Source organism: Sylvia atricapilla, chromosome 2 (assembly GCF_009819655.1).
Source record: "Sylvia atricapilla isolate bSylAtr1 chromosome 2, bSylAtr1.pri, whole genome shotgun sequence".
In the NCBI taxonomy this organism is placed as follows: domain Eukaryota; kingdom Metazoa; phylum Chordata; class Aves; order Passeriformes; family Sylviidae; genus Sylvia; species Sylvia atricapilla.
In genome coordinates, this window is record NC_089141.1 from 43279353 (window position 1) to 43292277 (window position 12925).

Below are 12925 nucleotides of genomic sequence, written 5' to 3' on the forward strand. Positions count from 1 at the left end.
GACTCAGGGTGAGCTTTAAAGTGTAAACTTTCCTTTAATTCCTGATAAGCATAAATTAAGTAAACTGCGAGCAAGAGGAAGGTGCAACAGTCTTTTGCTGCAATGAGGCACTGAAGGTCTCTTATTCCACTTCCTCTCTAACACAGGGAGGGGTACAAATCAGATGGGGGGAAGGAAAAGGCAGGTGGGGGGTGTGGTGGGCTTCACAGCTCCAGCACAGAAGCTGGAAGAGTTAAATTGGAATTTTAACTTAGAAGTAGTCAACTCTAGTCTCAAAATTCTTAAGTTGTATTGAAAGCAACTTCGGCAAATCCTGTACAGTTTGAGAGTGTGCTAAAATTCTGAGTAAAGCCTGGCAAGCATTCCTGTTGAAACCTCACTGAAATGTAAGCCTTCACCAGAAAAACCTGGAGAGCTTTTACTCATTTGTGAAACACTTAGTTTGGTATCTGCTGAAACAGTATTTATCAGTAAGCCGCACAAAACCCAGCGTGCTGACAAGGCCCTGTGCAGCAGGGGCTGAAATGACTATTTTCTTTGGTATTTTTCTGTTTCAAAGCACTTCTAAACTCTGAGCTTCCTGCATGGACTATAAGAGCTCTCTTTATGAGCACACATAGACAAAGCATTCATGGCAGAGAGTGGAAAATGCTATGTGTGCAGCTGGAACTAAAACTGGCTTAGTGTGGTTTAGTATGATCGTATTTTCCTACCAAAAACATGTGCATGATTAGTTCACATGGATTTTCCTCCCATCCTGTACTTCTTACTCTTTTGGATTACAGTCAGTTGGCAAGCAACAATGAAGACTCCACTTACAGCAAGGAGGAAGCAGTAAGATATTGCTGCAATTTCTCTGTGCTATTTTCTAACCAGAATGCAAGCAAGATGCCTCATAGCTCACAGAATCTAGTTAAGCCTCCTGTCACACATAGGAAGGACCCTCCCAGTTATTGAGCCTACCCACCCTTCAAGAGGGAAACATGAAACATGTTTAATAATACCCTTTTAAATAACCAGACACTAGAATTAATCCATGCAAAGGGTGAAATTAAAGTTTAACATTTCAGCCATCACCAAGACTTTGACCTCATTATTTAAATTTAATCACACAGATATTTATTCAAGCATGAAAACTGGAGATGCTCACATGGAAAGTTTAAGACAGATGTGAAGCACCATTCTAGCAAACATGGGGCAGTACATCTTAATCCCTCCTACCCTTGGGAGTCTGCTAGGTGACCCAGGGCTCTGTGACCTGCAATCATGCAGAGGTTGCAAGAAACATGAGCACTCCCTCTAGATGACATTTCAAGACAAACCATTAGTACACAGAAAAGGAACCCAGTAACAAGATTTAACACTTTCTAAGTTTGTCTACATAACATCATAGTATTACTCAAAAAATCCTGGGTAGGATTTTGGTTTTCCAAAAAGCTACATTTCTGTTCTAATTTCAGAACTTAATAGGGCTATGAGACCACAGTCTCTCAGGACAATAGCAGGATATGTTCAAAGACATCAAAAGTTGTCTGTTACCACACAGCAAACAGAATTCCCAATGAGGTTCCAGCAGTTCTTATTGAAAACAGAAAGAATCCCTTTGTCTCCTTCCTCTTTCTGGATCTTGTATAATGCTGATTGTTCTTTCTCAGGACAAATGTACAGGGATTACACCAAGACAGCAGCTGCAGAATCTTTTTTTTTTAGTTCAATAGTAAGATCACAGGATGCTATTTGTTTTGCAAGAATGGCCAATTTGAACTACTAAAAATATATACATTTACACTCTCACACAATAGAGAGATTCTGAAGTCATGTTTGTTTTTAAGTATAACCAGCATAAATTACTCACTAGTACATTTGCCCAGAAACAGAAAAAGTGGTACTGGGTTTTTAATTTGGTTGTTTTTTTGCTTTTTAAAATTTTTTTAGTGTTTTTTTGTTGTCTTGGTAGGACAGACCCTTTTATCCTTTTTTTTTTTTTTTTTTTTTTTCATTTAAAGCTAGCTGTAGAAGAAAAATTTATTAAATCTGATCTATCTCCACAGTTAATACACAAAAAATTCATTAGATGCCATATGCCCAAGCCATCCCTTTCATTTGCTGAATACAATAAGCCTGGTATATCATCACTGTAACTACAGGAAAAGCACTGTCAGAATAAGTTTGCTATTAATGGAGAATGCTAACAGACATTAAAAGTTACTAGGCACTAGCATTAAGAGCAGCTCTAGTTCATACAGCTTTATAAAATCTAGAATAATACTATTTCAACCACATTTTAACTAGTTAACCTGCTTAACTTTACAATTTTCCTGCAAAACCATCCCAGAAAAAGCAAAAACAAATGACCCTGAAGCCGAGACCCTTTGAATTTTTAAGTTTAGCAATTCATAGAATCATTTAGGTTGGAAACATCTACGGTCATCAAGCCCAGCCATAAGCCTAATAATGCCAAGTCCACCACTAAACCATATCCCCAGATGCCACGTCTATGCAGTCTATAATCTCCAGGGATGGGGAGACAAACACTTTTCTGGGCAGCCTGTTCCATTGCTTGTGACAATTTCTTCTTTCAGTGAAGAAATTTTTCGTAATATCTAATCTAGACCTCCCCTGGTGCAACTTGAGTCCATTTCATCTTGTCCTGTCACTTGTTACCTGGGAGGCCAATCCCCACCTGGCTGCACCCTCCTGTCAGGCAATTACAGAGAGTGATGAGGTCTCCCCTGAGCTCTCCACCAGCTCCCTCAGCTGCTCCTCACAGGACTTGTGCCCCAGACCTTTCAACAGCTACATTTAGACTTTTTGCTTAGTTAAACAGCAGAATAGTGTTTAGCTTTTTACACTTTATATTCTATAGCTTTAACATACAAATCGCTAAGATGTAATTAAGCACTACAGAGCAGTGTTTGCTTTTTCTTTAAAGCATGGGAATAACTCATCTCAAGAGTGTTTAAGATTGACATCAGATTGGCACCGAATGTCAGCTTTGCTGAAAACAGAATAAAAATTAAACCCCCACAGAGCAACCAACATCTCAAACAGTTTAGGCAGTTTAAAAGGTTTGTAAAAACAAGGAAGAGAAGTGCGACATTTTAAATTTAGTGACCGTATTTAATCCTTACGTACGCACACATTAGAGAAAATGGAAAGCAAGGTAATCCATCTCAGGCTTATTTGAATTAATATGGTTCTTTTTCAAAACAAAACTTCTTACAGTCATCATGCATTCTTTTGCTATTATACAAAGCCTCTTTATGTAGTCCCGTGTCAGTGTTCCTAAACCTTAACCCTTGACTAATAAGTGGGTTCAGTCCTCCAGGTCACAAGTATACAATGCATTACTACCCTTTGTTACTGAAACAACGGTACAAACTGCTTAAAAAGGAAACATAAAGATGCTGTCACTGTATTTCATTTGTCAGTTTTAAAAATTTCAGGTTTCAAGCTACTTCATAGCATAGCACTGCACAAGACTGCCAAGTTGGTGATGATTTAAACACACATTTTGTATAAGGAAATGTCATGACACAAAGCATATGGTATTTTAAGACTAACTTGATCATTTTCATTCATGATACATCGTCATGCTGTTCTATTTTAGACAATGAGAAGTGAAAGGTGAATCATGCAGTACTGCAAACAAATTTCATCACTGAAAACAGTTCAGCTATTTATAAAAAAGGCACTGACATTTTCCTAACATTATATTTACCTCATTAGAGGGGGTTGCAGGAGATGTGAAAATTGTCTTCCCATAGGACCATACAAACATGATGAATGACAGATGAAAAACCACAAGGTAGACAACTGCAATAAAATACAAATAAGAATTTGGTGAATACAGCTGAAAAGAACAAGAAATAAACCCCCTGATCTTTGAGGAGGGCTAAACAACCACACTTGGCACTCTAGAACTGTACAATTAAAAAAAAAAATAAACACCCACCTTCACTCCCCCAATGTGATGGCTGCTCTTCCTCAAGGAAACAATGTTTTTATTATATGTTCACAAAATGACCTTGAAAGCTTCCAGGGATGGAGCATCCACGACTTCTCTGGGCAACCTTTGCTGCTGCCTTGCCACTCCCACAATAAAGAATTTCTTTCTAATACCTAATTTACACCTGCCCTCTTTCAGTCTGAAGTCATTTTCCCTTTGTCCTATCACTCCATGTCCCTGTGACATGTCTTTCCCCAGGACAGGAGCCAGCCTCAGTTCTGGCATGTAAGTGACTAATCTTTTTGGACGAAGATGATGCTGTAATTCTGTTCACAAATCACAAAGTAATTGATTACTTACTGACCTACATAATTCAATTTAATTTCTGCTTCTAGTAGAGACAGCACAGTACTGTGCCATTACAGAAGGCACTGGTCATCAGTGACAGTTAAAATCCCCAAACAGGTTTGGAGAGTACTGCACTCCAGTCAAGCCAGGTGAGAGTTAAAGATTTTCTTACTATCTTCTTTCAAATCATATGAGAAATACAAGCTGGAAAAGTCCTATTACAGTCACAGTGGCAATAAAATGCAGCTGGCTTTAAGAGGGAGTTCAATAAATTTTCCAATGACTCTGCATGATACTGCTGTCTTAAAGACCAGAAATCCAGACTTTATGACCCAGGAAGCTCCTTCCAATCTTGTTTCCTCTCATGGTTTCCTTTATCACTTGTCAAGAGGAAACAGATCAGTTGTGCTAGAACAGCAAGTCTTAGAGAAGTCGTATTAAATATTTATATTATCGTCATTTATATTATCTTCAGTTGCAGTTAAGTAGGAAATTTGACCTACTTTTATGTGCAGAGTCCTTTAAGAATCTGTACAATGTACTTCATGGATAGCAAAAAATGCTCAAAACTTTGGGAACCTTCAACAGCTCAGAAAATGCTTGTGCAGAGTCACAGAAGACATGGCTTTAATTTATTATCTTTCAGGATTTTCACTGTTTATTGCAATGAAAACAAACAAACTGCATTTGAGCTTTCATCAGAGAATTATTCTTTTTACCTTTGCCACTGATTCCTCCAACCTTACAAGCACACTTGGCAAATTTTCAGCTGTGGAGCTGACTCAAAATGCCAGAAACAAAACTCTTTTCTAAAGCCATCCTAAATCTGTCTCCAGATAGTAAAGAACTTGTGTATTACTGTAGTGGGCAATGCATTATTAGAAGTTTTCTGTTATTGAAAACATACTCAACATTCAAACACAATGTGGTTAAGCAATTAAAGCATGAGAAAATGGTTTGGAAGAGAGGAGAATAGGATATAAAACTGGAGTGGAATCAGCGGCACAGATCAGAACTTTGGTGGAGAACAGGGCGAGAGAAATTGAATAGAAGGAAAAAGGAAATGAGATACAGAGGAGGGCAAGGCACAGCAAAACTAACTTACACAGTAAACAGTTCTACTCTGTCCATAAAAATCATGCCAGAATTCAGATCCTTTTGAAGGCTTATTTTCAGTGCACACACAATGTGTCAATGAGCAGAACCTCAAAGCTTTGTCACAGGCTGTAAATGCCCCTAAAACACACAAAATGACAAGGACCATGGCTGGCTGCATCAAGGGTACAGATCTGTGCCAGTGCTACCAGTATTTATTGGATAGGGGCAGCTATTAAAGCGCTTTTCGCTTTTCGTGTAACTGAGATCTTGCAATCTGTCACCATCACTAAAAACCAAGGGTACTCAGTAGATAGTGATGGGCACCACCAGGGAGAGACCCTGCAATTGCCAGTCCATAATGGCTTCACTGTGAACAAACTCTTGCTTCTTTTCCTGCTCCCATGCTGCCATTCCTCCCTTGATTACACATAACTGTCCTGTCAGTGCTCCCCAGGAAATGAGAGGGAGGGAAGATACCATTTTTAACAGCTTTACTTTACAGTTCATCTACCCACCACTTTGGGTATCAGCAGCTCTTCTACAGACTACTCCCTGAAGCATCCTGTATCTGTTTCCAGTACAAATGTAAAGCAGATTCATTCCTAGTCAGCTCATTTTCTTGTAATTACAAGCTAAATGGAAAATACAACAAAAACCTCAAACCCCAGTATCTGCCAGTTTTGCCAGACTCAGAGTCACAAGAAACTCCTGGCTAAACTAAGGCAATTCAGGATTCTTGGTTCTTGCTATGCTGCAACCAAGTGAAGTCAGTTCTCTTTAAAGGCATTGATGCACACTATGCCAAATTTATGGCCTCAGGAAGACAATGGCTTAAGACATGCTCTCAGAATCCTCCTAAAATATGCTAAGCCCTCCTAAGATTTGCCCCTAACATTCTTCGCTGAATCATTCTTAATACTACTTTCAAGACAGAGTCAGATTACAGAGAGGCAGTAATATATAACTTATTATAACAACTTACATAAGTACTATATTATACTGTTAACAGAGATTCAGAGTTTACTTTATTCCCCTGTCCTAATGGATATAAAACTAGACAAGAATATAAAATTACAAAGAAAAAAATGAGCCTTAACAGTGTGAAGAAATTGCCAGTAATTTAATCAAAACTTGCCATTATATTCAAATCATTTTACTGTAGTACTTATTACACTGAAATATGGAGCAAAATACACTTGTTAAGATGCACATTATTGATTTACCAGAAACATAGCCATGTTTCTGGTACTTTGGTCTTTCAGCTCTTCTGATGTTGATTCCTGGCTTTACAAGAACTTTAGAAAACTTATGCCAGCTTTCTTTTCAAATGAAAAAAGACTCCACATGTCGTTTTTCGAATCAACATTCATGTTTGATAAATTCATGCATACAAGATGCCTACGACATGATTCAGAATGGGAGGTGCAAGCAGTGTGCAGGTGACAGCTATTAAGAGCTTAACAGGTTCCAGTGATACTCTCACTCTCATTATTTAACCTCCTTCCTCCTAAGCACTTCCCTTCTCTGGTAGATTTAGAGAAACTTGTTTCAGTCAGATAGGCACTGCATTTGAAATAGAGATCTGACTTTGTAACACAAACATTTCTCTGCCAGACTTCCTTAACTGATAAATGGATCTTCCTTTCCAGAAGAAATTAGAAAGCAAAACTTATTCATCTACAGGTCAACAGCAGGTACAGCAGCAACTTGCAGAATTGTGTGAAGTCAAGGTAAAGCCCAGCTGTAAAATGGGATGAAAAAATCTGTTGTAACACAAGCTCGCATCTTGAACGGCTTACAGTTTATTTTGAAGATTTTCCTACTCTTTCAGCTCTCCATTAGAAATTGAAAAATGACAAATTCCATCAAGATTCCTTCTTTTTACAGTGTTCTGGTAGATGTTTTCCAGGAAGAAAACTGCCAGATTAGCTGCCAGTCCTGTGCTTTTTTACGAAATATTTAAGAGTTGAGAGCTTTTACCGGTCTGAAACAGCCCTCTGTGGATAGTTAATGTGCAAATCTGCTTAATCTATCACTCATGTTCCCCCATAAACTGGAATGAATTCCCAAAAAATATACCAGCAACAATATGCTAGAATTATTTTTGGTTAATTTGTATCTCTATCACTGTGTACTACTACCCACTGTGCCATACACTTGCTAAAGCAAATATAAAGACTAAAATTTCTCAAAACAAGGCCTCAAACACTTGACCTAGAAATTCAAAATTATAATGTGTAGCCACTTTTGAAGTTGGTTGTGTTTTTCACAATTCTAACTACTCCTTAAGAATAGAGTTCTGAGGAATTTGGTAAGATGTCTGGAAAATATTAAGCAGTACAACAACAAATTATCTTCTTCCTGAAGTCTTTCAGGTCGCAGGCCTAAACAGAAAATGGAATTGTAGATGTGCTGCAGCTCCTTCTCTCTTCTTTTTCTTAGTTGTTAGTAGGCACCCATTTAAAAATGAATGCAAACTCAAATCATAGTTGCATTACTTGCATTAGTCACAGGTCTTGTCATCGTCCTAAGTTTGTGCTATTAGAAACAAAACAGACTCAACTGTACAATATTTACCTTGTTTCTTAGCACTAATCTACTCGCTACACAGAGCTCAAACATAAAGGAGTACATTTAAACTCTGTGTCCCTTAGGATTTGTATGCAAAGCAGCTATTCACATCTTCATAAAAACTTTAAAAAATTACCTTTTTCGGCAGTTGAAGAAATAGTAACTGGAAAAGAAAAAGAAAAAAAAAGTTAGGTAAATTTGTACAGAATTAAGTAATTGGCTAAAAGTGAGATATACAAGGTATTTGACTTGTTCCAAAGCATACTTCAGGTGTTAGCAGAGCCTCCCCACCCAACACTGGGCTGAATCAGGAGTCAATATTCCTCCTGCCAGCCCTTGATGCTTGGAGAGTTACTAGAAGAGCTGAAGAGATGCAGTTCCCTGGGCTAATGAAGTGAGAACACTCCACAGACAATAATTAGACAGAATTTATGCATATTCCCCTTCCTATATGCACCTAACTCATTTTTCTGAGTCAACAGCTAGGCCAACAGGCACACCACTGGAAAGCATAAAATGAAATTAAAAGTTCTTACAGAAATCCCTGTGAAACTGCTACATGTAACCTACTTCCCCAATTCCCCCCTACCCCCACTTCTCTCTTCCTGTCACATACTATTTTTTGCTTTTTCTTCCCCCGACCTGAATTCTTCAGGCATAGTTAAAATCTTTCCACCTCTTTATTTCCTATAGCCTCATCTCCTTTTATGCCAACAGCAAATGCCATTGTTCAAATCTACCTTGTACACTGCCTGACTAGTACATCTTCCTGCCCTCAGGCTTCTACAATACCTTCACACTCAGTTTATCAGCTCAGGGATGATGCTGAACAGAGAGCCGCTGTACTTGCTGGCTGCTGTGTTCATATCATTCCCCTTGCTGGATCTCTTCCTTGGACACAGAATTACTGAAACTCAGTGAAGAAAGGATTCTTCCCGAGTCCCTCTTACACAGTAAATGCAAGCTTCTGGCCACCACCATGTGCAAAATCTTAACAGCACACTGTGCCTCCTGCATTTTACTTCACTAGACATTGTTTCCCCTCTCCCAGCTCTGACATCTCTACTGTCATTAACCTGTGCAACCATTCAAAAGAGCTTTGTCCAGATGCACACGAGACTCTTAAATCTGCAGGGCTTGAATGTGCACTGCAGACTTCCTTCTGAGGGGCTGTTTTGTTACAGAGGTGGCATCTGTCACTTATCTGTAGATACCTACAGGGAAAGGGTCTACAGCTCTATTATGCTCCTGTGCCTCTTTTTATGGGCAACAAGAGGTATAATGAGATGATATTTCAGTGTACAGATGATCCCTTTTTGTTCAGACACGTTTTAGAGTTTTTTCCTTCTTTCTTGCCCCCTCCCTTTCCATTAAACATCCACCCTCTGTCTGTACACAGAAGCCTCTGCAAAGCTAATGGAAAAGGTTCTGGTTCCTTCCACCTAAAGGAGGAAGAAATTACCATTTGGAATATAACAATGTTGGCTTCAAACTCAAGGAGGTCAATCCTAAAGAACAGTTTCATTTCACATTAGCTATGCATACTTGCACAGCCTGCTCCCATGTTTCTGCCTGAAACTCCACTGCATGCTTCAGAAGACGAGTTTTAAAGCAAATCCTGTGTTTTTGCTTAAAATTTTACTAATGTGTTATTTCTCCACTTGAAATGTTTTCAAAAAAGCAAGGCAAAGATAAAAATTATTAAAAAAGTGGAAAGTAAAGTAAAATTGCAGACTATATTTGTTTAACTTAAAAAATACTAAAAGTACTTTAGATTTAGCTTTACCTTTGGCTCCTCATATCTTAAATAAACACCTTTGCATACATTCATTCATCGAAATGTATTTCCTTGGACGAGAAATATAAAAAAGTTCTTAATTATCCCCTGTTGGCAGTGAGAGAACATAGTTATCTATAAAACTTCAGGAAATTTTTTGGAAGTAATTGTGTTAAAGTACTTCTTAATTTGTAGCCTCATTTCTGTCCTCAGCACAAAACAGATCTATGAGCCAAATCTGATGTTTGAAGACTCAAAATAATGAACAGATTTTACAAGCAAAAACAAGACACACACACACACAAAAAGAGCATTTTATCACATGTGGGACTTCATTGAAAAGATCCCTAAATAACCTTCAAAAAATTAATTAAGTTTCACAGTACCAGGAAGATAATTTCTCTTTCACACATAGGTCCCTTAGGTTAGAATGCAGTTATTAGACTGTGTAGAACAATTTTCATAATTTTCATTTGAGAAACTCCTGCAGTTTGTGGTAAAAGCCAACATGGAAATGCTTCTGATTTTCACCCTGTTTTGACATTCTCAGATGTCCTACTCTCTCCTGTCTCAGAGTCTCATGCAAGTTAGATGTTACTGCTTCTATCCTTTTCACTGTTCTAATGCCCACTGGCAAGTAGATTAAATGAACAGCAACTCTACCAGTCCAAATTCACTCAGCAGATGGCACATGAACAGTTCTAGAGGATCTTTATACTACAAAGCAAGGCCTTTCTTCACATAAGTTAATAGTCAATCATTATGTAAAAAAGACTTTTAAGTATCTGCTAGGCAGGCTATCTAACAAGAAGCTTTGTATTCTAGCAAGAAGTCAAGAAATTCTTGCTTTTGAACTCTGCATCAAGGACAAAAAAACCCACAGAACATGACACTGCCATTGTGGGCCCCATCCCTGGCCTGTAGTTACAGGTTTGCTCCCTATCACTTCTCTCCTCTACTGCTTCTGATGTTTAGATATGGCTGCCAGCTTCTGCTAAATTAGTACCATTTTGACTTCAAACATTTTTGCAACATGGTTTCTTGTTTGGGGCATGGGATGGGGGGAAAATTCCAAGGCAGCACTGCCTTTTTGTTTACTGATTTTTGTTTTAACAAAATAAACGCTGCTTATGATTTATATGTTAACCTCAGAATGCAACAGCACTGTACACTGGACAGATGTGTCAGCAAAACTTAGTGCCTTAAGCCCTGCAATCAACACAAACTGTCCATGAATCAGAAACATAAGTGGCATAAAACAGCTGCTCTTTTCAGGATTTTAAAATATACTGCCATATCAGTCTATTGCTCAGCTCCAAAAGGAAAAAAAATATTCTTTGGATTTGTTTCTTAATACCAAGTTCCTGATTTTGTGAGAAGACTTATGATGTTCTAGAAGGATATTGCCAGGGAAGGATAAAACACAACCAGACAGTGAAAGCTGCAGTTTACTTCAATGCAAAGAGCTCAGAAGCAGGCGCTTGCATGCTCAGGCACATGGAGTTTTCACTACGGCCTCAGAATTTCAAAGGATTAAACCTCTCAGTATTACAGCAGCAGGGGAGTTGAACAAAGTGAACAAGCTCTGTCTGACTGCAGTGCAGAGCTTTATCTCAACTACATAAGGGTTTCCAAAATCAGTCTGAGGAAGGAGTGCAGCAAACCTGCTTGTAAAGAGAGGTAGACAGGCCTACACTGAACTTCATGCTGCTGCAGCTTGCCCAAGGATGTACAGTGCAACACACTGCCAGCTGATCCACTGAACAGCTCAAACACTGGACCTGCCAACATTTTGGGGCCCCAAAGGATAAAGCACATGATGTGAAGTATGTGGGATCACTTTCTACAGAATACTACCTCCAAAATACACCATTATAGCTTTTATTAGACTGGGTTCAAATGTACTTTATAACTCTGTCCACTTAGGAGACAAGCAGAAATTGCACCTTTGACTTTCACAGAGGAAAAAGTTGTCATAGTTTTGATTTAGACACCTAGCCTCACCCCTGGCAACAAAGACACTTTTTCCTTTATGAGTCTCAGTTGTTGCTTACCCTTTGCTAGATACTCTTCTGCACACTGTTGTCTGTTATCTTTCATCTCACCTATGTCACAAGGATGAAAGAGGCAGGAGCCTACAGTTTTTATCACAGGAAACAATCCTGCGGACACAAGGACATCATTCACTGTATAACAAATGAAACTGGGGGAAAATGTCACTTGTTGGAAGCTTTCCTCTTGGAGTGTGAACTGATAGAAATGTCAACTTCAGAACACTTTGGAGCATTTTTTAAGCTGCCTCAAGGAAACCTCTCAGAATATATTATCTCTGAAAGAAAAATATGTTCGGGACCTGGTTTGCTTTTAGTTTCAGGCTTATTTTCAGGGTTTCTATGAAGTGTTCAAGCATCTTCCAACTCATTCTGTAACACGAAACACCTAAATCTCTCTATTCTGAAGCAAAGAGGTGCTATGATCTCCCAAGACCTTGCAAGAGGCATGCTCAAAGACAAGACATATGTCTCCAAGCTTGGAATAAACTGCCCCCCTCCCACCCCCCCAACCACATCCTCCTACTTCCCTAAAAGGCATGTTCCAACCACAGTTAGTTATGCATCTTGCAGAGGAAGAAATTTAACTCCAACTAATATAGAAGTACAGCAAAGGACAAGAACTGATCTCGTTACTGAAGTGCTGTGCTTATTTCCCCATCCACGCCCACGATGGCTCTTAGCAGGAGTCACACTTCGGTTATTCCAGCCTTTCCACAAATTTCAAAGTAACATTCACATTTTGGCTGACATTCCTTAAGGGTGGGAAGAAGAAGTGATAAAAGTGCAATTGCATCCCTTCACCAGATGCACAACCGTAACTTTTCTCAGCTTTTAATGAAAAGGGTATAAATAAATAAACATATACGTGTATTTATATACACCCCTATACATACACAAGCACATATATACACACACACTCATGTATTTCCAGAAGTTAACAGCACTGAAATTCAACAGAAACCCCCCACAGGCACTGCCCTGTCTGCCAAGGCAAGCCCCACTAACATCATGCCAGTATTTAATTTGTTCAGAAAATGGCATTTTATAGAAAGCGTAACTTAGGTTTATGCTTACATAATTTCCATTTGCAAATGCGGACCTTAATCACTCACAAGAAGCTGACAGAAA

General features: G+C 38.8%; 1 protein-coding gene across 3 annotated transcripts in view; it reads right to left on the reverse strand.

The window, feature by feature from the left end:
* ZDHHC20 (zinc finger DHHC-type palmitoyltransferase 20) overlaps window positions 1-12925 on the reverse strand; it is a 48574-nt gene that overhangs the window by 22567 nt on the left and 13082 nt on the right. For all 3 annotated transcript variants that reach the window (XM_066313058.1, XM_066313056.1, XM_066313055.1), the window contains exons 2-3: window positions 8103-8129; window positions 3722-3816 (exon numbers count right to left, since the gene is read on the reverse strand). In XM_066313058.1, the coding sequence (XP_066169155.1) occupies window positions 3722-3816; window positions 8103-8129 (122 nt within the window). The remainder of the gene's footprint in view (window positions 1-3721; window positions 3817-8102; window positions 8130-12925) is intronic.